This window comes from Solanum tuberosum, unplaced genomic scaffold (genome assembly GCF_000226075.1).
Source record: "Solanum tuberosum cultivar DM 1-3 516 R44 unplaced genomic scaffold, SolTub_3.0 scf00116, whole genome shotgun sequence".
NCBI classification, from domain to species: Eukaryota; Viridiplantae; Streptophyta; class Magnoliopsida; order Solanales; family Solanaceae; genus Solanum; species Solanum tuberosum.
In genome coordinates, this window is record NW_006239040.1 from 1,192,408 (window position 1) to 1,218,638 (window position 26,231).

The following is a 26,231-nucleotide window of genomic DNA, read 5'->3' on the forward strand; positions in this document are numbered from 1 at the left end:
AACAAAAAGCAAATAGAGTTAGCTGTACAATATTCCATATTTCAACTAATTCAAATGATATGATTGATCTGATGATCATCATCCAGTGGATGCTGCAATTACAAGATGAAAAATTTGACTTCAAAGAAGGCATAAAATTTGTCAACAGAAATATTGTCCATATTAATCAACATTCTTGGGTGAGAAAAATACAAACATGGTGCATTAAGCATTAGCAGAACTTCAGTAGTCAAGAATCAGAGAATTGCATCATTGAGGTCTCATGCAAAGTAGGCAAGCTGAGGCAATGTGATACACGGGCGTTATGGCCCCTGGAAATGCTCAGCGACAACACGAGGGGTGGGTGGGCTTGCCTCATTCTTGAGGCTACATTCTCTTCTGTCACCGACTGGCGACTACACTTCATCCTCAGGTTCAATATAAGCTGGTTTTTCCTTCTTGTATTTGTGGATGCATTCATTGGCATTTAAGAATAATGCACAAATTTACTTAGTAACATGCTTTGGGATAGCAGTTCAATTATAGAAGATGGTAAATCAAGATTTAAGCGCAACATAGGCATATTAGTTATAAAGTAGTACTGGGATATAATTCATGTCAAGTTTGATGATATTCCAAGATGTAATTCAAAGTACTGGCCAAAATGACCTTAAATAACACAAGCAAATTGAAGGTACATTTTTTACCTTTTCATGAGGGCAGATCCAATTTTCGTTCAACCAAATCATGATTGAACCAGCAATCTTTACCATTAGTACCACCAACAATTGAAATGACACCGGTCCACCGCACAGCAAAGATGAAATGCAACATTGTTCACCTGAAAAGAATGCCGCTGATCCTGCAGCCGCGACATGAACTGTAGAACGGACTGTTAGCTGACATACTCATGTTTAGGTATGGATTCACCTTCATCAGATAACAAATGCATGTACTCAACCGAGAAAAGAATTTTTTCTTTAGGGTTTTGGCAGTGGCAGCCGAAGCTGTTGATTCAATGGTTCCATAATGATGGCAATCTAAATCTCTTTCCAGAAAGACTAGTTTAAAAAAGAAAATGAACTATGTTAAGAATGAGGCTCAGATTTTCGCTTATTTAATCCAAAATGGAGGAGGAAGAGCAGAGTTAACACTGCTGCAGTTGCAAGCAACAATTGCCTTACAAGACCTTCCAATTGGGCTTAGCCAAGCCAGGCAATGAATCAACTCTCATCTTATTCACTTTTCATTTTCATTATAAATAATCTTCATTGCCTCGGAAACTTGGTGCATTCAGGATCTAAAAAGGCATGAAAGTTTGAGTAGTGTAGATAAATGCAGCAACAACCAGCTTCAATATCAAATTGGTTAAAGACAGTAAATGGATCCTAAATATCCACTTCCATTCCCTTTGAACTTGTTTCGTATCAGTACCTAACAATTTATGGAAATTGTGTAGATGGATACATAAGAAGTTTTTTTCTCAAAGGGGACTCTTCCTATATGTGCTGATCGTACGAAGGATGAAAAAAACAGACTACATATTGTAGAACCAAACTTTAAACAGAAAAGAGGCTCAGATTTTGAGTGAAAATCAATCAGAAAAAAGGGCTAATTCACCATGGCTGCAAAAAGCAGATACCTTTGTGACAGAGCAAGTAAGAACAAAACTCATGAATTCCCCTGCCTTTGCCTAGCCAAGATATGAATCAGCTTAAAAAACTGATTTTCAAACTTCCTGGAGAATATCATCACAGCCTCATTCACAAAGTTTAGGGTTGAGGATTCGGGGTTTTCTACACAAGTTGAAGGCGGGAAAATGTATGTTCCCTTATTATTAATATTATTATTATCATAAACATGGCAATCATCATCATCATCAAGAACATTTTGCTGATGAAAGGGCTGTTAAACTATATCTGTCTAACAAAAGCATAAGAAAATTCATTGGCTAAATTGAACGTAAGAGAAAAGAGAATAACCACCCTCAGAAAATCACTACCTTTCTCGAGTTCAATAAAAAGCCTCATTTACTGAACACAGAGATACTTGGAGGCTCAGATTTGCCTTTTCTCATTCAAAAAGCTAAACAATGGACGTGGGCGCATGGCTGCAAGCATCAATAGTCCAGTGAGACAACCAATATAGTTCCCATATCTCACAGAGCCTTAAAGCTGCCATGCCAATCCCCATCAGTTGAGTGACCATTTGAGATATTAACCACAGACTTTAGGACTTATATTTTGTTGTACATGAACATGCAAAGAGAAAGGGACAACGCCATGGCTGCTGACACCAGTTTGCAAATGATGCCATACCTGGTCGCCCTGCCAAGATACGGGTCAGGTTTTCTCAATGCACTAAAGTAGGGTGTTTTACAAGAATGGCCTGTAGATGTGTGTGGTTTTTGACCCACTTACTCCATGGAAACTTTTGACTTCTGACTTCGACTTTGAAGGTTTGCCATGGGGGAAGCGGGGTCAAGACCATCCATTATCAAGGTCATTGGGTGTACTTTCCTGTGTAACAAAGGAATAGGGAAATCACTTCGCTAAATTGAACTTTAGAAGGGAGCAAAAACCCTTGGAAAATCTCAACCTTCCTCGAGTTTCCATAAAAAGCCTCATTTTTCCAACACAAACAGAGATTTGGGAGGCTCAGATTTGCCTTTTCTCATACATAAGCTAAACCCCACTATGGCTGCAAGCTTAAGGATGCTTTGTGAGACACAGAAACAAAAATAGCTCCACTATCTCACAATACCCCAACAAAACTGCCACGCCAAGATATAGCAAGGCTCAACCATCTGATGAGTAAAGACAAAAAATCATCACAGCCTCATTATGGTCCTCATGTCAAAGGTCTTCGTTGTAGATATGACACCATTTAGCCACTTTAGGGCGGCTTCACTAAAATATTTTCCTCCATACTAAAACATCCAGAGTAAGATGAATGTGACAATTGAGGCTCAGTTCTTCTATTCATGATCAGGTAAAGAAAGTCCTGCCATGTCATGGCTGCAAATATCCCCAAGTTGCATGCAACAAAATCACAGGCATCCGGGTAATTGCCACGCCAGGTTGCCATCGGGTACCCTCAATGCTCAATAACTAGCTCAAGAGGATAGACTGAAAGATCATCACTGCCTCAATAAGGGACTATTTTGGACATTTTCTCATGATATGTGTGTGCGTGCATGCAGAGATTTTTTCATCATTTAGGTTCAGAACTCTTTGAGTCCTGGGACGTCCAGTTGGACTAGTTGGAAATTGAGGCTCAGACTAGCAAAAAATGGGGGCAAAGAGAAGGCGACAACACCATGGCTGCAAAAGAACCAGTTGCATGTGAAAGAGAAGACTCGATCACAAGCCATCCAGGTTTGCCATGCCAAGATACGGGTCAAATAGTCTCCATGCCCCAAACAGCAGCCCAGATAAGCAATATCATCACTGCCTCTTTCAGAAAATATGGAAACTTTTCCATAAGTGTCCGTTTGAATAACTTTAACAAGAAATATTAATGAAACAAATGAGACCTTCAGATCTCTGAGTATTTCATACCAAAAGCATTTGGTCTAAGCTATCTCGGAATGATCAGAAAATTGAATAGTATTACTTACATCAGCATCATATTACCACCATTGAAGGCAATGACAACAAATATTGTTGGTTGTTTCTACTTTTCCAGAGGGTTGTTTGTTTGGTTAAAGGAGAAATCATAGACCAATCAGAGGGGGCAACCACCCTCCAAAGAAATTCCCTTTTTCTCACTGTTGGTCTCATTCTTCACACTGGGCTGAGCTTCCATTACAGTGTAAATCCAGGAAATTACACCCAATGAACTTGGAACTGGTCTAAAACAGCAATTTCTGCACTTCGTCCACAAACAAAGCTAAAAGGGTTGTTTATTAGAGCAAAGAAAAAATCATTGACGTACCAGAGATGGTCTAACACCCTGAAAAAATCCACATTTTTCTCTGACTGCCTCATGTTTTCGAGCTAAAATGAACAGGGACCAGGGTTTCCATCAAATGAGATTCTGGGTTTCGATCCCGGCGTACTCGAAGTGACTCATTGGAAGTTGAGGCTCAGATTGGTGCAAAAAAGGGGTAAAGAGAAGACGACAACGCCATGGATGCAAAATGAACGGGTTACGTGATTCGGGTTTGCCCTGCCAAGATACGAGTCGGGTTTTCTCCATGCCCCGATTTTCAGCGCGGAATTAGCAATATCATCACTGCGTCTTTGAGAAAGATGGAACCTTTTCTATACCAATTTGTGGACAGTTTTCCAGACTAGTATATTGAAATGGAGAGAGTATGACATTACTACTACTGCTAGCAACATTACATCAATGGCAACAGATTTATTTATTTATTTTTGGGAAGTTTCACAAATATACCAATGGAGGGTTGTTGATTTGGTTGAACAAGAAATCATAGGTCAGCCAGAGAGGACAACCACCCTCCAAAAAAATTTCCCTATCCCTGTTGGCCTCATTCTTCATACTGGGCTAAGCTTCCATTACTCTGTAAACTGTAAGTCCCTGCAACTTTGTAAACTTCAGCTATTCTCTAAACAGGGTCCTAAAATACAGGAAATTACAACACCCAATGACATTGGAAATGGTCTAAAAGCGGCTATTTGTGCACTTCATCCACATACAAAAGCTAAAAGAATTGTTGATTAGAGCAAAGAAATCATTGACATACCAGAGATGGTCGACCACCCTGTAAAAATGCCCATTTTCCTCCGATTGGCTTGTCCTTTAGAGCTAAAATGAACAAGGTTTCCATCAAATGAATTTCGGGGTTTGGATCCTGGAACTCATTGGATGTTGAGGCTCATATCTGTGTAAAATGGGGCAAAGAGAAGATGACAACACCGTGGCTGCAAAATCAACCAGTTACATAATCTGGGTTTGCCCCACCAAGATACGAGTCGGATTTTCTCCTTGCCCAGAATTGGCAATATTATCACTGCCTCCTTCGAAAGATGGATTCTTTTCCATATCAATAGTGAACAGGTTCAAGACAAGTGAATTAGAAGAGAGGGAGTATTACTACTGCTGCTATCAACTAATCATCAATAGAAACATATACCAACGGAGGATTGTTGGTTTGGTTGGTCAGAGAAATCATAGGTCAATTAGAGAGGGCAACTACCCTCAAAGAATTTAGAGAAAACAATAAAAACAGTACTAGTACTTCTAAGGAGGGTTGTTAATTTTGTTTATGGGGAAATCATAGGCCAAGCAGAGGCACCCTCAAAGAATTCCCTTTTTCTCTGTTGGCCTCATTCTTCATACTGGGCTGAACCTCCATTTTTCTATGCTTTTGCAGCTGCTTTTCCTGTAAAAGCAGTAACAGACTGAGAGACAGAAAGAGACATCCAATTATTATTATTTGTATATATGATATAAAGGCTGTTGATTAGAGATAAGATAAAATCACTGGTATACCGGAGATGGTCAACCACCCTGAAAAATCCCTTTTTACTCCGATAACCTCATTTTTGAGATAAAATTTTGATGGAGAACTGCATCTGAAAAATGGGGTTCAACAAAAGCTGAAAATCCAACTGCGTATCTCAGTTCCTGAAACGACCATCCATTTAAGATAATCACACGCTTGCCATAGACTAAAGGGCTCAGATTTTGCTGTATAAGAACATGCAAAGAGAAAGCGACATTGCCATGGCTGCAGATACACCGATTTGCAAATGGATGCCTTACCGGGTCGCCCTGCCAAGATACGAGTCGGATTTTCTCAACGCAGTCAAGCAGATTATAGTCCAGAAAGAAGCAAATCATCATCACAGCCCATTTTATCAGATCAATCAACATCAATAAAACACCTCATTTACGTTCCGAACTCTTAAAAAAAGCAGCTACCTTGTTGTGTCATTTCTACCTTGCAGAAGCACAAGCAGAAAAAGCATATATATATTTGGAATCTATGGCCAAACGCCTGCATGGTCTTGTTTTCAGTTTCTTGATCTTTTCTTTTTCTCAAAGGACTGTTGTTTTTTTCTGAATGGAGAAAGAAATCATGGACATAAATAGTAGAGAGGGGGCAATCACCCTTTACAGAAAATCCCAGCTCTCTGATGTCTCATTCTTCATTCCTGGGCAAAACTATGATGAGGGTACTGCAAAAACACACTATGTTATACATATATATATATATAGCACAATACCCAATTCACAAGTTCTTTTGCTCGTGCCATGGCTGACCAAGAGAACATCAGTGAAGGAAAAAGTAGTTCTTTTTTTTTCTTCTGTTTTCTGAAAATCTAATTAGATGTTTGCTACCATAGCCATGGTTAATCATCATCAACAGCAAGATCATTATTGGCATTAGATGATAAAAGGGTTGTTAATCTCTCTCTTTGTAACGGAAGTACTGGAAAATTCATCGGCTAAATTGAACTTCAGAGAAAGGGACTAACCACCCTTAGAAAATCTCAACCTTTCTCGAGTTCCATAGAAAAGCCTCATTCCTAGAACACAAACACATATTTGGTTGATTTGAAGTCCTAAATATATTAAGAAGGATATTACATAGATTTTAGTTGATTTAAAGTCCTAAGTATTAGGAATATAGTAAAAATGACAACTTCATCTAGTGTGAAATCTAGTTTTAACGGGTAAAAAAAGCGAATAACATTTCGCTAATGACCTCCATGCTTTTAATATAATATAGATGTGATAAAAGGGCTGTTGATTAGAGCTAAGATAAAATCATTGGCATACCGGAGATGGTCAACCACCCAGAAAAATCACCTTTTCACTCCGATTACCTCATTTTTAAGATAAAATTTGATGGAGAACTGCATCTGAAAATGGGGTTCAACAAAAACTGAAAAACCGAAGTGGGTATCTCAGTTCCCAAGAACAACCATACATTTAAGACCATCACATGCTTGCCATACACTTAAGGGCTCAGAGTTTGCTGTATATGAACATGCAAAGAGAAACCAACACACGCCATGGCTGCAAGACACCGATTTGCAGATGATGTCGCACCAAGATACGAGTCAGATCTTCTCAATGCAGTAGATTATTAGCCCAGAAAGAAGAAACTCATCATCACAGCCCATTTTTAGATCAATCAATATCAATTAAACACCTTATTTAGGTTCTGAACTCCTAATAAAACAGCTATCTTGTTGTATCAATTCTACCTTGCAGAAGCACAAGCATAAAAAGGAAAAAAGCATAGACATATATATTATACACACACACACACACACACACATACATATATATGGAATCTATGGCAAAATGCCTACACAATTGTTGATCTTTTCTTTTTCCCAAAGGGTTGTTGGTGTTTTATGAACAGAGGAAAAATCATGGACATAACAGAGAGAGGACAACCACCCTTTACAGAAAATCCTATCTCTCTGATGTCTCATTCTTCCTTTCTGGGTTAAACTATGGTTAGGATTCTTCCATAAGCATTATCATCACAACCTCATTTGAAAGACGGAAACTTCCCTACAAGTAGGTGTTTGGACAATTTCGAGCAACTTTTGACAAACAACAACCTACCCAGTGAAATCCCACAAACATAAGCTAAAGTTAGAGGGATGTTTGGTCTAAGTTTAGAGAAAACAAGAAACAGTACTAGTACTTATGAAAAGGGTTGTTGATTTTGTTTACGGGGAAATCATAGGCTAAACAGAGGGGCAACCACCCTCTAAGAGTTCCCTTTTCTCTGTTGGCCTCATTCTAAACAGTGGGGTGAACCTCCATTTTTCTGTAGAACACTCTGATTTTTTTTTTGAAAAACTGGGGTTAGGAGAAGCGGAAAGGGGGAGGGGATTACAAGGTGGAGAATCGAACCCTCACCAACAAGGTGAAAGTTCAAGTAGCCATTAGCCAACCAACCTACTGAGCTACTAAGATTTCCCTAGAACACTCTGATTTTTTTTGAAAAACTGGGGTTAGGAGAAGCGGAAAGGGGGAGGGGATTACAAGGTGGAGAATCGAACCCTCACCAACAAGGTGAAAGTTCAAGTAGCCATTAGCCAACCAACCTACTGAGCTACTAAGATTTCCCTAGAACACTCTGATTTATAAGAGACAATTTAACCAGAGACCCTGTAAGTCCACTTAACTGTCCCTTTTCAATGTTTTTGCTGCTGCTTTATCTGAAAATACAGACACTCTCTAACACACACATATAAATGCTTTTGCCGTACACTTTAGGGCTCAGATTTTGCTGTTCTACAAACATGCAAAGAGAAAGCGACATCGCCATGGCTGCAGATACCGGTTTGCAGATGATGCCGTACCGGGTCGCCCTGCCAAGATACGGATCGGATCTTCTCAATGCAGTGAAGTAGATATAGCCCAGAAAGAATCAAATCATCATCACAGCCCATTTTTTGAGATCAATCAACATTCTTGTAAATCACCCATTAAAAGCAGCTACCTTGTTTTGTCATTGCATGCATATATATATATATATAAAAAATCAACATTTTTGTTCTTTTTTTCTTCTGAAAGGGCTGTTGGTTTTTTATGAATGGAGAAGAAATCATGGACATGGCAGAGAGGGGGCAACCACCCTTTACAAAAAATACCATCACTCTGATATCTCATTCTTCCTTTCTGGGCTAAACTGTGAGAATTCTGCCATAAGCATTATCATCATAGCCACTTCTGAAAGATGGGAACTTCCCCACAAGTAGGCGTTTGGACAATTCCAAGTAGTTTTTAACAAACATAAGATAAGATCAGAGTATGTTTGCTAACCTCGGAGAAACAAGAAAACAGTAGTAGTACATCTCAAGAGGGTTGTTGATTTGGTTGAAGGAGAAATGATAGGCCAATCAGAGGGGGCAACCACCCTCCAGGAATTTCCTTCTCTTTCTGTTGGCCTCATTCTTCATAGTAGAGGGGTGTATTTGGCCCTCTTCCGTTCTTCATACTGGGTTACCTCCATTTTTCTATGCTTTTGCTGCTGCTTTGCCTCAAAAAGAAGGCACGCAAGAGCAAAGTAGTCACAGATACACAAGGGTTATTGATTGGAGCTAAGAAAAAAATCATTAGCATACTGGAGATGGACCACCCTGAAAAGTCTCATTTTCTTCTCCGATTGCCTCATTTTTAGCCAAAACATTTAGGGCTCAGATTTTGCTGTATATGAATATGCAAAGAGAAAGCAACACATGCCATGGCTGCAAGACACAGCTTTGCATATGGATGCCATACCATGTCGCTCCGCCAAAGATACGGGTTGGATTTTCTCAACGCAATAAAGTAGATTATAGTTCAGAAAGAAGCTACCCATCATCACATCCCATTATTTTTCAAGTTTTTGCACGGATTGCTCCTATTTCAGATTAACCAACATCAATAGAACACCTCATAAGGTTTAGTACTCTTACAAAAAACAGCTAGCTTTGTATTTACAGGGACATAAAAGTGGATATTTGCAAAAATCAGCTATAGTATATACAGAAGCAGAAAAAGGAAGAGCATATATAGTCCACTAACATAAGCTAAAATTAGAGGGATGTTTGGTCAGAACTTAGAGAAAACAAGAAACCAGTACTAGTACTTCCAAAAGAGGGTTGTTGATTTTGTTTATGGGGAAATCATAGACCAAACAGAGGGGGCAACCACCCTCCAAGAATTCCCTTTCTCTCTGTCGGCCTCATTCTTAATATTGAGGCTGAACCTTCACTTTTCTATAGAACACTCTTATTTATAAGAGATAATTTAACCAGAAACCCTGCAAGCCTGCTTAACTGTCCCTTTTCTATGCTTTTGCTGCTGCTTTATCTGAAAATGCAGCCACCCAGGAGCAAAGTAGTCACAGATAGACAGAAACAGACATACAATACACACATACATGGCATAATACATAAACACACCCAAACTTGGTCTCGGCTGACAAGTAAGCACTCCAACTTTGAGAGTGCACATCTAGACACATCAACTTGATCTCAAATGGCAACTAAACACTCCAACTCATCCCCATTGTGTCTCGTGCACACACGTAACACATAAATCCTAGAGGTGTCTAGATGATCATTTTGTAAGTTGGAGCATTCAACTGACACAGCAGAGGTGTCTAGACCTCATACATATGCTAAAAAGGCTGTTGATTAGAGCTAAATAAAATCACTGGCATACCGGAGATGGCCAACCACCCTGAAAAGCCTTTTTTTACTCCGATTACCTCATTTTTGAGCTAAAAATTTGATAGAGCACTGCATCTGAAATGGGGTGTTCAAGAGAAACTGAAAAACGCAATTGGGTATCTCAATTCCCAAGAACAACTATCAAATGGTTGCCGTACACTTTAGGGCTCAGATTTTGCTGTTCTACAAACATGCAAAGAGAAATCGACATGGCCATGGCTGCAGATACACTGGTTAGCGTATTGATGCCTTACCAGGTTGCCCTGCCAAGATACCGGTCGCATCTTCTCAACACGATGAAGTAGATTGTTAGCCAGAAAGAAGCAAATCTTCATCACAGCCCATTTTTAGGTTCCGAAGTCTCGAAAAAGCAGCTATCTTTGTTGGGTCATATGTATAAAAATATTTGGAATTCTATTGCCAAATGTGTAGATAATTCTTGATTTTTTTTAATCAAAGGGCTGTTGTTTTCTTTAATGAATGGAGAAGAAAGAAATCATTGACATAACAGAGAGAGAGGGGGCAACTACCCTTTACAGAAAATCCCATTTTTTCCTTCTGATGTCTCATTCTTCCTTTCTTGGCTAAACAATGGTTGAAGATTTCAGCTAAACACTAGAATATATAGCCAAATCCCCAAGTTCGCTATGGCCGACCAAGGTCATACTGGGGAATGAAAAAGTAGTTCTTTCTTTATCTTTTATGAAAATCTCAAGAAATATACTATACCACGGAAGGTTATTGTAGGTTTGAATTATCAAGCGAACATATTAGGACATTATTGTTTTAGTACGCAAAGATGGTCACGAAGTTCTCATATATTGCAAACTTTTTTTTTTATCATAACAACTTGTTTGTATGGTTGTTACTTATTGTATTGTGTTATTAGTTTAAATGCAATGTTTGTTTTGATTGTTATTTAAATTTCATTGTATCATATTGCTTCATCATTAGGTAACAATGAAAAGTCTCATTTTGTGTGGTCGTGTTGAAAAAGCACATTCGACCTTTCGTCTTGATTCACAATCGATAAATCAGGATCTTAAGGCACACAATTCTTGATCTTTTAAGAATTCTAAAGAACATCCATCCTATTGTCATACTGTATCACAAACTATTCCAAGAATCTTAGAAAGCTCAACTCTATGCTGACTTTAAATCTCAGTTTCAACTAGCATGAGAGATAACCAACAAAATCTTAGTTTTTAAACACCATACAACTGCTTGAAATTTCTCTCTGTGATGCCAAAATTCAAATTTGAAAAGGTCAATCAGCTGCTGGATATGTCTAGTTCTTATACTGACCAAATTTAATCATTTACCTGCAGGTGTTGGAGCAAACAGGCATCTCTTGAACTGCTGCATGCACTCATCGAAGAGTGTAAGAGAATGAAAGCGCACCAACATCAAACTTGTATCGACACAATCTGAAGTTCCACGAGTTGAACAGACTTGAAAGTCAAAGCAAGGTTCCAAGTACTGCTTTAACTGGGATAAAAATTACCAAAAGAAAATGAAATTAGATAAAAGAACACAGAAAAAAGTTAAAATTTGGCTCTGAACAACGACAGATGATCCTGGGTAATTGGAGAAGCCATAGCTCTCTCCAATCCTTAAAAAACTAGTGGCTACTCAAAATAAAGGAGAACCTGAAATTCAAAATAATAGACCAAAGAACCACACATTATATCTAGTTTAAAGTTATTTACAGAAAAACTTGTCAAAAAAAAAATGCAAATAAACCAAGTTGGGGATGAGGCCCAGATTTTCGACTATTTAATCAAAGGAAATAGTAGAGTTAACATGCTGTGGTTGCAATCATCGGTTGCCTTACAACGAAGACCTTCCGATTAGACTCACCAACCCAGGCCATGACTCAACTCTAATAATTTTCACTTATCATTATGCTTAAACTTCACTGCCTCTGAAACTTGGGATTTCAAGATTTAAATAAGGCAAGAAAGCTTGGACTTGTGTAGATAATTTCACCAACTAGCTTCAGTATCAACATTCACCTCCATATCCTTCGAACTTGTTTCATATCAATACCAAATAGTTTCACTCCTGGAAAATGTGTAGTTACACAACAGTTTTCTTTTGAAACTGGGATTCGTCTAGATATTACGCAAAAGTAGAAAAAAGAACATGAATATAAGAAGGAACACAAAGTTTTGGACCCAAACAGCTGGGATCAAATTCTGTTTAGAATCATCCCAAACCAATATCATACAACATGATGATAAAAAGAAGTAAAGAACGAAAGAAACAGACCAAACATTGTAGAACTAAACTTAAACACAGAAAAGAGGCTCACATCTGATCTATCAGAAAGAGTCTAATCCACCATGGCTGCAAAAAGCAGAGGCCTTTTTGTGAGAGCACATAAAACCCACCTCACAAATTCCTTGCCTTTGCCTAGCCAAGATATGAATCGGCTCAAACATCAAAGTTGCAAGCTTCCTTCCCGGACAATATCATCATAGCCTCATTCACAAAGTTTAGGGTTTAGGATTCGGGTTTACCTGTACAATTTTATTTTATTTTTGTTGGGGGGGAGGGGGGATGGATTCATTGGCTTTTAAAGCTAAATTGAACATCAGAGAGAGAGTAACGACCCTTTAAAATCTCAACTTTTCTCGAATTCCATAAAAACCCACATCCTTTGTACACAAAACGGAAATTTGGGAGGCTCAAATTCACTTTTCCTCAGAAATAAGCTATTCATTGAACTTATTTTGCTAGAGTGGTTTGAAATTGGGAAACTAACTTTGAGTGATCATTGGCTGCTGAGAATGAAAGAGGGGGGCAGCTACTCAAACAACTCCCGCAACTCTCTAAATTCAGCAGCCTCAGACTTAAACTAATGAAATGTTTGCCATTTTTCTTTTTACCTTGCTGCTTCATCTATTCACTGAAATAGTTTCCTCCATATCAATACACCCAAAAGAAAATATTAGGGACAATTGAGGCTCAGATCTGTATTTATGCTGACAAAGAAAGTCCAGACACGCCATGGCTGCAAATACCTCTAGTTGCATGCAACAATATCACACGCAACCTGGTCATTGCCCAGCCAAAATAGTCACGTATTGAAAAATCATTCCTGCCTACATAAGAGACAGTTTTGAACATTTTCTCATGATATATATGTATGGTTGTGTGTGTGTGTGTGTGTAAGATACAGACAATATACATGTGCATCATGTACATAACGAGGCTCAGATGTCAATTTAATAATCAAGCATTGAGTCCACCAGAAACCGACATAGCTGCTACCTCTCCTGGTAACCCCGCCAAGATACGGCTCTTATCATCTCAATGCCCAATTCATATTGCTCAAAAATTGCATTATCATCACAGCCATATATCCTCCCTGTTATTACATTGATTTCTTGCTGTTTGATTTGATTATACAACAAATAACCATCCTGAACAAAGCAAAGGAAGAAGATGCAGCAACATGCAATTTTCAAAAAAAATGATGAGGGTTTCCACACAACAAGGACTTGAGTTTTCAGAAAGTCCACCAAGACTAGCTGGACACCGAGGCTCAGACCTGCAAGAAAATGAGGCAAAGAGAAGGCGACAATGTAATAGCTGCAAAGAACCGGTTGCATGTGATAGAGAAGGCCTTAATCACAAACCATCCAGGTTTGCCCTGCCAAGATACGGGTTGGATTGTCCATGCCCCGTATATCAGCCCAGTATTAGCAATATCATCACAGACTATTTTGAAATATGGGAACTTTTCCGCAGTAGACTCTGGACTATTTCAAGAAATATGTGATAAACAAACGCTAAGATCAGAGGATGTTTGGTTTTACCTCTGAGAAATCAGAAACCAGAAGTAGTAGTAGTAAGTACTTTTGAAGAGGGTTGTTGGTTTGGTTGATGGAAAAATCATAGTCCAAGCAGAGAGGGAATCTACCCTCACAAGAAATCCCTTTTCTCACTGTTGGCCTCATTCTTCATGCTGTGCAGAACCTCCATTTTTGTGAAGTAAAACACACACTGATTTGTTTTTATTTTGATAAAGTCTGATTTATAAGAGAAAATTTAACCAAAGAGATCCCTTAAGTCTGCATTTAAGAAACTAATCCTCCCCTTTCATGCTTTTGCTGCTGCTTTGTCTGAAAATGCAGGAGCAGAGTTGTGATAGATAGATAGACAGAAACAGTCATACAATACATATATATACCAACATATATATGCAAAAGGGGCTGTTGATTAGAGCAAAAAAGAAATCATTGGCATTCCGGAGATGGTCAACCACCCTGAAAAATCCCCATTTTTCTCCAATTGCCTCATTTTGAGCTAAAAAGTTGATGGAGAACAGCATCTAAAATGGGGTTCAGGAAAACAGTGAAGAACCTAATTGAGGTGCCATCAATGTATTCAGCCATTTCAAAAGACTTGAGGCTCAGATAAGTAATTATCTCAGGCAATGAGTTCTCTGACACTGCGATGGCTGCAACCCCTACAATACGGTGTTACCCCGCCATGATACAGGCCTAAACTTCAGTGTCAGGTTCCTTATGCTCAATAACACGCAATCATCACAGCCCCATCATTAAATTTTCCTTTAATTTGTTGTATGGTTCTGCTGTTGCCTTGACAACATAAAACAGAGGAAAAATGATCAATTCTCGGTCCTAGTGGTGTAGTGGTAGAATAGTACCCTGCTGAAGTACAGACCCGGGTTCAATTCCAGCTGGTGCATTCTGTTTGGGTTTGCAGATGGTTGTCGTAAAACTGTTACGGCTCAGATTTTGCTTTTTTATGAACATGAAAGAGAAAGCGACCACGCCATGGCTGCAGACACGGCTAGCAGATGATGATATACCAGGTCTCCCTGCCAAGAATGGGTAAGATTTTCTCCACACAGTAAAGTAGCTATCCCAGAAAGAAGCAATCATCATCACAGCCTATATTCAGATGTCAGGTGATCTGTGAAGATCCCTTCACTCGTTATCCTCATTGCTAACTAAATACTGATTTCATCCAGAAAAAAAGTGTTTTCAATCATACAAAGACACCGTAAGGATCCATGGCACAATGGTAGCGCGTCTGACTCCAGACCAGAAGATTGTGTTGTGTGTTTGGTGGACATTCAGTTCACATTCCCGATCCATTACAGTCCCAAATATGTTACATTACATGGACAGTGAGTATTAATATGGCTGACCCCTACTTACTCGGGATTAAGGCTCACTTGTTGTATACCATAGACAACCTAAGAGAGAATTTGAGGCTCAGATCTGTTGAGGAAAATAAGACGAGAGAAATGAAGACATTGTCATGGCTGCAAACACCGGTTGCATGACATAAAATTCACTTGCCACAGGGTTGCCCAGCCAAGATACACGTGTATTTATTTTCTTTTTCAATCCGTATGCTCAGAGAAATAAGGAAGTCACTGCCATGGCTGCAATTTTAGTAACATTTGAATTGCCAAGCCAAGATACAGTTTTATTAGATCCATAGCGTAGCTTAAATATTTCTCATCAGAGCCTCCATGCTGACAGGTGGAAGTGGGGTTAGCAACTAAGAAGCAGCCGAAGACGGCAACAATGACAAACACATGAACATGCATATTACTTTGGTCTCAATTTAACCTCCATTTTACATCTCACAATTAGGACCTCCATTTCACAAGCATACCTTTCTCAGGCCTTTTATGCTAATGCCAATGTAAAGAAACAAATTTCCTATTAATTCCCAGTTAAAGCAATCTTTATTTTTCTTATAGCAATGGAGATCAGGTTAAACAAGAAGCCAATGTGAACTTAAAGCAGCTCAGGCACTGAATTCTAGTCTAACATCTAGTTCATCATGTTTTTCACTTTCCTATAGACAAAATGAACAGGAATAAAAAATGAAACTACAACAAACAAACAACAACATACCCATAATATAATCCGACAAGTGTGGTTTGGGACTGGGAGAGTGGAGTGTACACAGACCTTACCCCTACCTTGTGTAGGCAGACAAGTTGTTTCTGATAGACCCTCGACATTATAGAAGCGTATAATATGCAATAATTTGAAAATCAGTTCCAGAGAAAATATGGCTCTTATAGTGAAAACTGAAATGTTATCACATAGGACAGATGTTATAAAGAGGTCTGAGCAAAACCTTATTGTATTTCAAACTCAAAGCACAAGAGGTCCCCAGTTCAGAAATTTGAGGCTTAGATACTGCATTTTTGGTCGGAAAAAGAGAAGGCAACATCGCCATGGCTGCTAAAACACCATTGCATGCAAAAGAGAGAACCTCAGTTGCAGGCCATCCTGGAATTCGCCAAGCCAAGATACGGGTCAGACCTCAATGCCCCATTTGTTAGCCCAGTAAGTAAAACATTGTCATCATCACAGCCTCTTTTGCACAATATCTCCAAGAGGAAACAGAAACACACACACACACACACACTGAGATCTACGGCTGCTTCACTCAAATATTTTCCTCCACACCAAATACACCCAGAGTAAGATATAAGTGACGATTGAGGCTCAGATCACTATTTATGCTCAAGCAAATAAAGTCCTGCCACGCCATGGCTGCAAATATCCCCAAGTTGCATGCAACAAAATCACAGGCATCCGGGTCATTGCCCGCCAAGATACCGATCGGGTACTATCAGTGCTCAAGTACTAGCTTGAGGGGATAGATAGATCATCACTGCCTCCATAAGGAACCATCTTGGACATTTCTCATGGTATGTGAGATTGTGTGTGCGAAAAGCGCAAAAAAACTCTAAGGTCTGTAGGGGTTTTAAGCGTAAAGCGCAAATAAAGTGTGGGCTTTGATTTAAAAAAAGGCACAAAGGGAGAAAAATACAAATATATATGTTTAGTCCAAGAATAATAATAATAAACATGAACGACAAATATATGGAAAAAAAAATTGAAAAAAGATTAAGATAAAGTGAAATATGAATTCTTTAGTGTCACGTCTTTAGAAGAGGCTCATTGGCAAGGAAAAATATGTCTTAGAACCTTGATGACAACACTGAAGCACACATAATGAGAGGTGAAGCGCTCAACACGTTTTGAGCCTAATTTCAGGGCTTAAGCGTGCCTTTGACAACACTGGAGAATACAGAGGGTTTTTCATCATTTAGGTTCAGAACTCTTCAAGTCCTAGGACGTCCAGTTGGCTGAGTTGGAATTGAGGCTCAGATCTGCAAAAAAGGGGAAAAGAGACATGGCAGCAAAAGAACCAGTTGCATGTGAAAGAGAAGACTCAATCACAAGCCATCCACCATGCCAAGATACGGGTCAGATTGTCTCCATGCCCCAAACATCAGCCTGTATTAGCAATATCATACTGCCCCTTCCGGAAAAAAAAAGGGAACTTTTCCAGAAGAGCCCGTTTGAACAACTTTAACAAGAAAAAATAATTAAACAAATGAGACCTTGGGTCAGAATGATCAGAAAATTGAATAGTACTTGCCTTCAACATCAAATAGCCACCATTGAAGGTGATGGCAACAAATATTGTTTCTTGTTTCCACTTTTGCAGAGGGTTGTTCGTATGGTTAAAGGAGAAATCATTAACCAACCAGAAGGGGCAATCACCCTCCAAAGAAATTCCCGTTTTCTCTCTGTTGGCCTAATTCTTCATGCTGGGCTGAGCTTCCATTACTCTGTACTCTGTAAAGTAGTAAGTCCCTAAAATCCAGGGAATCACACCAATGACCTTGGAAATGGTCTTAAATGTGCATTTGTGCACTCCGTCCACATACAAATACTAAAAGGGTTGTTGGTTAGAACTGAGAAGAAATGATTGACATATCGGAGGGAAAATCCTCACCCTTTTGAGCAAATAAAGTGAACTGGGTTTCCATCAAATGAGGTTCTGGGCTTGGATCCTAGAGAAGACGACAACACCATGGCTGCAAACTGAACCGGTTGCATGATCCGGGTTTGCCCCGCCATGATAGTTTTCTCTACGCCCAAATAACAACCCAGATTAGCAACATCATCACAGCCGCTTTGGAAAGATGGAATTTTTTTCATAGCAATTCGGACAGTTACACGACAAATAAAATGATACAGGGGGAGTACGATTGACATCAGCATCACATCAATGGCAATAGAATGCCTTCTTTTTGGTCAAAACTAAACCGAACTATGAACACCCCAAAATATACCTATGAAAAAAAAAGGTTATTAATTGGCCTTGTACATCTTTCTGGGGCTCAGATCTTTAATTTATCTGAGGTATTGGGTTATTAGAAACCGACATGACTGCAAACCCTATAATACGGGTCGCCCTGCCAAGATACGGGCCTGAATCAACAATACCTGATTCCATTTGCTCATTAAAATTATCATCACAGCCCCATTATTTTCCTTTTCAATTGATTGTTGTAGGCTTTTGCTGTTGCTTTACCAGGAAAACACAGCCTCTGAGGAACAGAGTACGGAAGTAACAGAAAACGGAGAGAAAATGATCAAAAATGGTCCTCAATATAGATTAGAGCTAAAAGATAATAGAAATCATAGGCGTGATGAAGATGGTTTCTCCAACTGCCTCATTCTTTTAGCTAAAAATTTGACGGAGAACACCATCAGGTGTTCAAGAAAAACTGAACAACCCAATTGATGTTCACCAAACCACAGGTCCTGGGTTCGTATCCTGGACTGTCCAGAAGGACTAGTAGGAAATTGAGGCTCAGATCTGCAGTAAATGGAACAAAGAGAATGCGACAACGCCATGGCTGCAAAGGAACCAATAGCATGTGAAAGAGAAGATTCAATCACAAACCACCTGGGTTTGCCATGCCAAGATACGGGTCATATTGTCTCCATGCCCTAAACATCAGCCCAGATCAGCAATATCATCACACCCACACTGAGATCTACAGCTGAAGCTGTAGACTGAAGAAAATCCATGCATATGTTTCAATTGTCATAGCTGCTGACTGATGTTTGTCTCAGTATTTCATGAACAAGGGCTGTTGGTTTAGTTGCTAAAAGGAAAGTCATTGGCACAACAGAGAGGGGCAACCACCCTTAACAAAAAATCCCTTCTCTCAATTAACCTCATTTCTCTTTTTGAACTCACTGGAAAATTTCCCAACTTTCTTCTTCTCAGAGGGCCACCTTAGTAACCAACACTGATTTCATCATGAAAAACATTTTCCTTAATACCAAAGACACCATTTTAGAATAGCAATACAATACAATAGGCAACAACCATCCAAACATGTGAATAAGAGTAAAATTGAGGGTCAGATCGGTTGTTGAGACAAGAAAATGAAGACATTGCCATGGCTGCAACCAACGGTTGCATGACACAAAGTGGGTCGCCATCCGGGTTGCCACACCAAGATACGGATCTCTTAATTTGTCTTGCCCCAAAGAAGAAAGTATCATCACAGCCTTGGAATTCTCTCTCTCTCTCCCTCCCTCCCTCTCCCTCGTGAGAAAAAATTAGCTCAACTCCATAAGACAAAGGACCATTTGAGTCGAAAATTGGGTGTCAACAATAATTCCCTGAGATATAAAAGGTTGCTTGATTTTTCTTTTTCATATGAGAAATCACAGAAGTTACAGAGTGGGACAACCACCCTTCAAAAACTCCTCCTCTCTGCAAGCCTTCTCTCTTCGGTTATTGTCTATAAAATCATGGGCTTATATCAAGAAGATAAAGTACTCATCTTTCTGTCATACATCATTCTTTTTATTTGTAGTTAGAGCAAACTTTAATGTATTTCAAAGCACAAGAGGTCTCCAGTTCGATTCTGAGAAACTTGAGGCTCAGATAATGCATTTGGACAAAGAGATGCAACCACGCTATGGCTGCAAAATCACCAGTTGCATGGAAGAGAGAGAGCCTCAATTGAAGACCAACCTGGAATTTGCCAAGCCAAGATACGGGTCACACTGTCCTCAATGCCCAATTTTGGTAGCCCAGAGAGTAAAACATTGTCATCGTCACAGCCTCTATTGCACAATTACTCAAAAAGGAGGGAAAAATACACACACACACTGAGATCTACGGCTTAAGTTGTAGATTCAAGAAACTGCATGGCCCATGCACATGTTTCAATAATCATAGTTGTTGATTAATGTTTGTCTGAGGAACAAGGGCTGTTGGTTTAGTTGCTAAACATAAAATCATTGGTACAACAGAGAGGGGGCAACCACCCTTAACGAAAAGTCCCATCTCTCTATAACCTTATATTTTCTTTCTGGGCCAACACTTCTTTAGGAAAAATCATAGTTTTCACCAGAAAATTTCCCAACTTTCCTCTTCTCAGAGGGATACATTAGTAACCAAACACTGATGAAATTCTTCATGAAACAAACAGTTTCCTTCATACCAAAGACACCCTTAATAACAATACAATACTTTAGTAACAACCATCCAAACAAGAGCACTGAAGCTGACATCAGTTGATAAAACAAGAGAATGAAGACATCGCCATGGCTGCAGACCTCGGGTTGCATTCCGGCTCGCCCCGCCAAGATACGGGTCTCGTAATTTCTCTTGTCAAGTATCATTGAAGCCTCATAATTCTCTCTCTCTCTCTTCTTTGAGAGAAAAATTTAGTTCAACTCCATAACATAGCAAGACTATTTGATTCAAAAATCTCAACAGGGTGTGGATAATTTTTCCCTGGGAATTAAGGGGTTTGATTTTTATTTCATTTTCTTTTCATATGAGAAATCACTAGAGTTGCAGAGAGGGGCAACCACCTTCGAAAAAACCTCCTAACAGGAACAACTCATTTCCTATCCAATGACCAAACAACCCCCTTAAAGAGAATGCAACCACACCATGGCTGCAAAATCACCGGTGGTGCAAAAGAGAGAACGTCAGTGGTCATCCTTGGGATTTTCCAGGCCAAGATACGGCTCCGATTGTATTCAATGCCCCATTTTGTTAACCCAGAAAGTGCTATTATTATCATCACTACCTCAAACAAGGTCATCAGTGCAAATTCCTTAAGAATACACACTCACTGAGATATATGGATCATCTTCTGCTTCTGAGTATTGCATCAACAAGGGCTGTTGGTGTAGTAGCTACAGAAAATCATTGGCACAACAGAGAGGAACAACCACCCTTAGAAGAAATTAACCTCATTTCTCCTTCCGGCTGACTTCTTTTAGGAATACTTGGCTCTCACCTTAAAATTTCTCCTCATGAGGATACAATGGTAAGGAAGTGCTGACTTTATCATGAAAAAGGTTTTCCATCATACCAAATACGCTTTAAGAGTAAAGTTGAGGCTCAGCTCTGTTGATAAGACAAGAGAATGAAGGCAACATCATGGATGCAAAAACCGGTTGCATGATTAAACTATCACATGAATCAATACGAAAATAATATTTGTTCATGGATATTTCCATCCAGAAATATTGTGTCCCATGAGTCACTTGAATTTTCTTTAGATGATGACATATTATGTTATTATTTGTTTACTTTTTGCATTTCGATATTTAGAGTAAATTACATTCACTTCTTTAGTTTCACTTACTAATATTAATACTTATTAGAATTTTTTATTTTTTTTGATGAAGTAAGAAGAATGTCATTAACAAAGCATCAACCAGATGCACAGATTACAAAAGAAAGAAAATATATCAGCTCCCAAAAAGGAAAGAATTAGAATTTGATTTGAAAAACAAAGAAGCTATATGTCCTGCCCAATAAATGATCATCTAAAATTAGTTTATAAATGTAAGATATAACATAAATTAATGGAGTCAATCAAGGTGCATATATTGGGAAAAAAATATAAGATGCCTACCTTTCACTTTTCAATGTTGGTGAATATGCACATGGACATTCAAGCAAAACCCTAGCCACTATAGCAGCCTACAAGCACATCTAATATCTGTTACAACAACCATAACATACGTATACGTAGAACTTATCCCTATTCTATTATTACTATTTATGTGTGATAAAAGGTTGCTCTCGATAGATCCTCGCCCCTAAGTTGCTCGGACTCTTCACTTTTGGTGCCGCACCCGTGTCGATACGACATGGGAGTGGGTGTGGGATCCATGTCCGATTTGGTCAACCGATTTTGGGTACTTTGACCAAAATCGATGGGGAAAGTCGGGACAGTTTTAATAATTTCTGTAATCAATACAAAAGTTAAGGTGAAATTGAAGAAAATGGAATACCTTTTATATAGAAATTTCTATGTCACTCCGTCTCCTTTAATCTCCTTCCAGGATTCTCCTCAAGCTCTCCACATAATATCTCGTAAATTAGGTTTTTTTTTTTTGAAACTGGTAACATTGTATTCCTCAGCATTAAGGGCTATGCTGGCCACCTCCAAAAGTGTTAGTTACAGAGAAAAACCAACAAAAAATTAGAATTTTTTAATTACTTTTAGGCGAATCCCCGCACCCGTGTCCACACATGGATCCATATCCCCGAATCTTAAAAATTAGATCTGCACCCGTATTGGACATCCACACCCGTATTGAACACCCAAGTCCGAGCAACTTAGCTCGGCCCAAGAAAAAATTAATAATTATAATTAAATCAAAGAATAGCCTAACAATAATTTACCAAAAGCCTTACTTGTCTGAGATGGTCAGCTGCTGCAAGAACAAAACAAAAAAAAAAATCAATTAGATTTGACCTATACACTAAAATTGGAACCCCAATGCATGGAACCACGGACTTGCAATACCTTGAAACTTTAAATTCCTAAAAATATTGTGTCTAGTAATAAGAGAAGTTTCATAACCACACACAACCAGTCAACCACCTATTCCCTTTATATCTGAAGGACCTTCATGGTTCTCCCTGATATCATGGGCTTATATCTAAGAAGCAAATACAGTATCCATCTTTTTGTGATAGTGTGCAACATAAAATTGCACAATTTGCCCTTTAGCAACTGAACTTATGCCTAGTGAGGCAGAACTCAGAAGTTCTTTTAAACTGAAGTCATGTTAGCAAAACTTGTCGGATAAAATGACAAGAAAATATAAGCTTGCCCTGCCAAAAATATTTTTGGTTACGAGGGGCATAAATTAAAGACCAGCACAATATAAGGGAAAAGTGCAAATGACCCAGTGTACAACTGTACAAACACAAAGCGGCCTTTCATTCCCTTGTTTCGTCGTGGCACAACCCCCTCCCACAAGCACCCCCCGGCATCATTCTAATTGGAGCAAACTTAAATGTAAACACAAGAGGTCCACAGTTCAATTTACAGAAATTTGAGGCTCAGATACTGCAGTTTTGCTTGGACAAAGAGAAGGCAACTACACCATGGCTGCAAAATCACCAGTTGCATTCAAAAGAGTGAGCCTCAGTTGCAGGCCATCCTGGGATTCGCCAAGCCAAGATACGGGTAGGACTGTCCTCAATGCCCAATTTTGTTAGCCCAGAAAGTAAAACATTGTCATCATCACAGCCTCTTTTGCACAATTACTTCAAAGGGGGAAAGGCAATACACACACACACTGAGATCTACGGCTAAGCTGTTGTTTGTCTGAGTATTTCATTAACAAGGGCTGTTGCTATAGTTGTTAAAAAGAAAATCATTGGCACAACAGAGAGGGGCAACCACCCTTAACAAAAATCCCTTCTCTCTATTCCTCATTTTTCTTCCTGTGCTAACTTTCTTTAGGAAAATACTAAATTTTCTCCAGAAAATTTCCCGACTTTCTTCTTTTCAGAGGCTACATTAGAAACCAATTACTGATGAAATTCATCATAAAAAACATTTTCCTTTGTACCAAACACACCCTTTTAGAATAACAATACAACACAATAGGTAACCATCCAAACAAGCTACAAGAGTAGAATTGTAGCTCAATCTGTTGATAAAACAAGAGAATGAAGACATTGACATGGCTGCAAACCTCGGGTTGCATTCTGGGTCAGCCCACCAAGATACGGTCTCTTAATTTCTCATGTCAAGTATCATTGAAGCCTCAAAATTCATCTCTATCTCTATCTCTTCTTTGTGAGATGAACTTAGTTCAACTCCATAACATAAACGACAATTTGATTCAAAAATCTCAACAGGGTGTGGATAATTATTCCTGAGATTTAAAGGATTGTTTGATTTTTTTTTTCATTTTCTTTTCATATGAGAAATCACTGGAGTTGCAGATAGGGGCAACCACCCTTCAAAAAAACCTCCTAACATGAACAACTCCTTTCCTAACCAGCAACCAAACAATCCCTTAAAGAGAATGTCACCACGCCATGGCCGCAAAATCACTGGTTGCATGCAAAAGAAAGAGCCTCAGTTGCTGGCATCCTGGGATTTGCCAGGCCAAGGTACAGGCCGGATTGTCTTCAATGCCTCATTTTGTTAACCCAGAAAGTACAACTATTATCATTTATGGATCATATTCTGCTTCTGAATATTGCATGAAGAAGGGCTATTGGTTTAGTAGCCATAAAAAATCATTGGCACAACAGAGAGGGGCAACCACCCTTAGAAGAAATCCCTTCTCTCTATTAACCTCATTTCATTTTCTGGTTGATTTCTTTTAGGATTCTTGGCTGTCACCTGAAAATTTCGCAACTTTTCTCTTCTCATAGGGATACGATGGTAACCAAGTGCTGATTTCATCATGAAAAATGTTTTCCATCATACCAAAGACACCCTAAGAGTAAGGTTGAGGATCAGATCTGTTGACAAGACAAGAGAGTGAAGGCGACACCATGGCTGCAAACACTGTTAGCATGACACAAAATCATAGCCATTCGGATTGCCCCGCCAAGATGCAGTCCCTTTAGTCTCGTGCCCTATTGAGTTGCTCAAAAGAAAAAGGGAAGAGACTATCATCATAGCATCATATTCTCTATCTATATATCTATCTATCGACAACATTCACTGAAAAAGCAAAGTGCTTTTGGTTTAAATGCAGACTTACTGGGGTCTCTTCCGCTAAACTCTCCCTGATTTCATAGGCTTAGATCTAAGAAGTAGATAAAGTACCCATCTTTGTGATAGTGTACAACATGAAATTGCATGTTTTTCCCTTTAGCAACCGAACTTATGCCCCACTTGTGGGATACTATGATATGAACTCATGTAAGTGCAAAACTAGTGGGATATTATGATATGCAAATATAAACTAGGAACAAAATAAGGACAAAAGTGCAAATGACCAGTGTGCAACTATACATCATTCTACTTGGAGCAAACTTAAATGTAAGCACATGAGTTCCCCAGTTCAATTTTCAGAAATTTGAGGCTCAGATAATATATTTTTGCTCGGAGAAAGAGAAGGCAACCCCGCCATGGCTGCAAAACACCAGTTGCATGCAAAAGACTGAGCTTCAGTTACAGGCCATCCTGGGATTTGCCAAGCCAAGATACGGGGTCAGACTATCTTCAATGCCCAATTTTGTTAGCACAGAAAGTTGAACATTGTCATGATCACAGCCTATTTTGCACAATTACACCGAAAGGGCGAAAAAGCAACATAGACACACACACTGAACTATTGTTGGTTTGAGTATTTCATTAACAAGGGCTGTTGCTTTAATTGCTATGAAAGAAAATCATGGGCACAATAGAGAGGAGCAACCACCCTTAACAAAAAAAAATCCCTTCTCTCTATTAACCTCATGATTCCATATCGCATGTCCAAACAGGCCCTTAGTTTAAACTGATGAAATTCATCACAAAAAGATCACATTTTTCTTCATACCAAACACACCCTTTTAGAATAACAATACAATTAAAGCTACAAGAGTAAAATTGAAGCTCAGATCTGTTGATAAAAACAAGAGAAATAAAGACAATCACCATGGCTGCTAACATCGGGTTACGTTCCGGGTCGCCCCGCCAAGATATGGGTCTCTTAGTTTCTCTTGCAAGTATCAAATTACAGCCTCAAAATTCTCTCTTTCTCTCTCTATCTCTTCGTTGAGAGATGAATTTAGCTCAACTACGTACATTAAGGACCATTTTAGTCTATACCTTCAAGGGTTGTTTGAATTTTTTTTTCATTGGAGTTGCAGAGAAAGGTAAACCACCCTTAGAAAAATTCCTCTTCTCTGCTATATTCTTCTCTTTCTTTCTGAGCTTTAGTTTTCTTCTTCTGGTTCATCAATGGAAGTTCAGTATCTTAAAAGCAGCAATGTTTC

General features: G+C 39.0%; 1 protein-coding gene across 12 annotated transcripts; it reads right to left on the reverse strand.

Annotated features, from left to right (window-relative positions):
* Positions 1-18: 18 nt before the first annotated feature.
* On the reverse strand, positions 19-26,175 carry LOC102589232 (uncharacterized). Of its 12 annotated transcripts, none has more exons than XR_001473748.1 (4): positions 25,891-26,175; positions 11,459-11,624; positions 687-6,128; positions 19-437 (listed from the first exon to the last, which is right to left on the reverse strand). XR_001473748.1 is itself a non-coding variant. In XM_006350020.2 (4 exons), the coding sequence occupies exons 1-4, from the start codon at positions 25,903-25,905 to the stop codon at positions 396-398; spliced, it is 396 nt and encodes a 131-aa protein (XP_006350082.1). In that variant the 5' UTR covers positions 25,906-26,175; the 3' UTR covers positions 19-395. The 12 variants fall into 12 exon arrangements, 1 of the variants encoding a protein (XP_006350082.1); XR_001473756.1 differs by lacking the exons at positions 11,459-11,624; positions 25,891-26,175 and having other exon boundaries at positions 687-5,574; positions 5,713-5,721; positions 5,872-7,903; XM_006350020.2 differs by having other exon boundaries at positions 687-859.
* Positions 26,176-26,231: the final 56 nt, after the last annotated feature.

What these genes read in the sequence shown, in the direction of transcription:
- LOC102589232 (XM_006350020.2), bottom strand. An exon ending in GTTTGCTCCAACACCTGCAG is followed by an intron (nt 860 to 11,458) that starts GTAAATGATTAA and finishes TCCGTTCTACAG; the next exon opens with TTCATGTCGCGGCTGCAGGA. An exon ending in GGATCTGCCCTCATGAAAAG is followed by an intron (nt 438 to 686) that starts GTAAAAAATGTA and finishes CACAAATACAAG; the next exon opens with AAGGAAAAACCAGCTTATAT.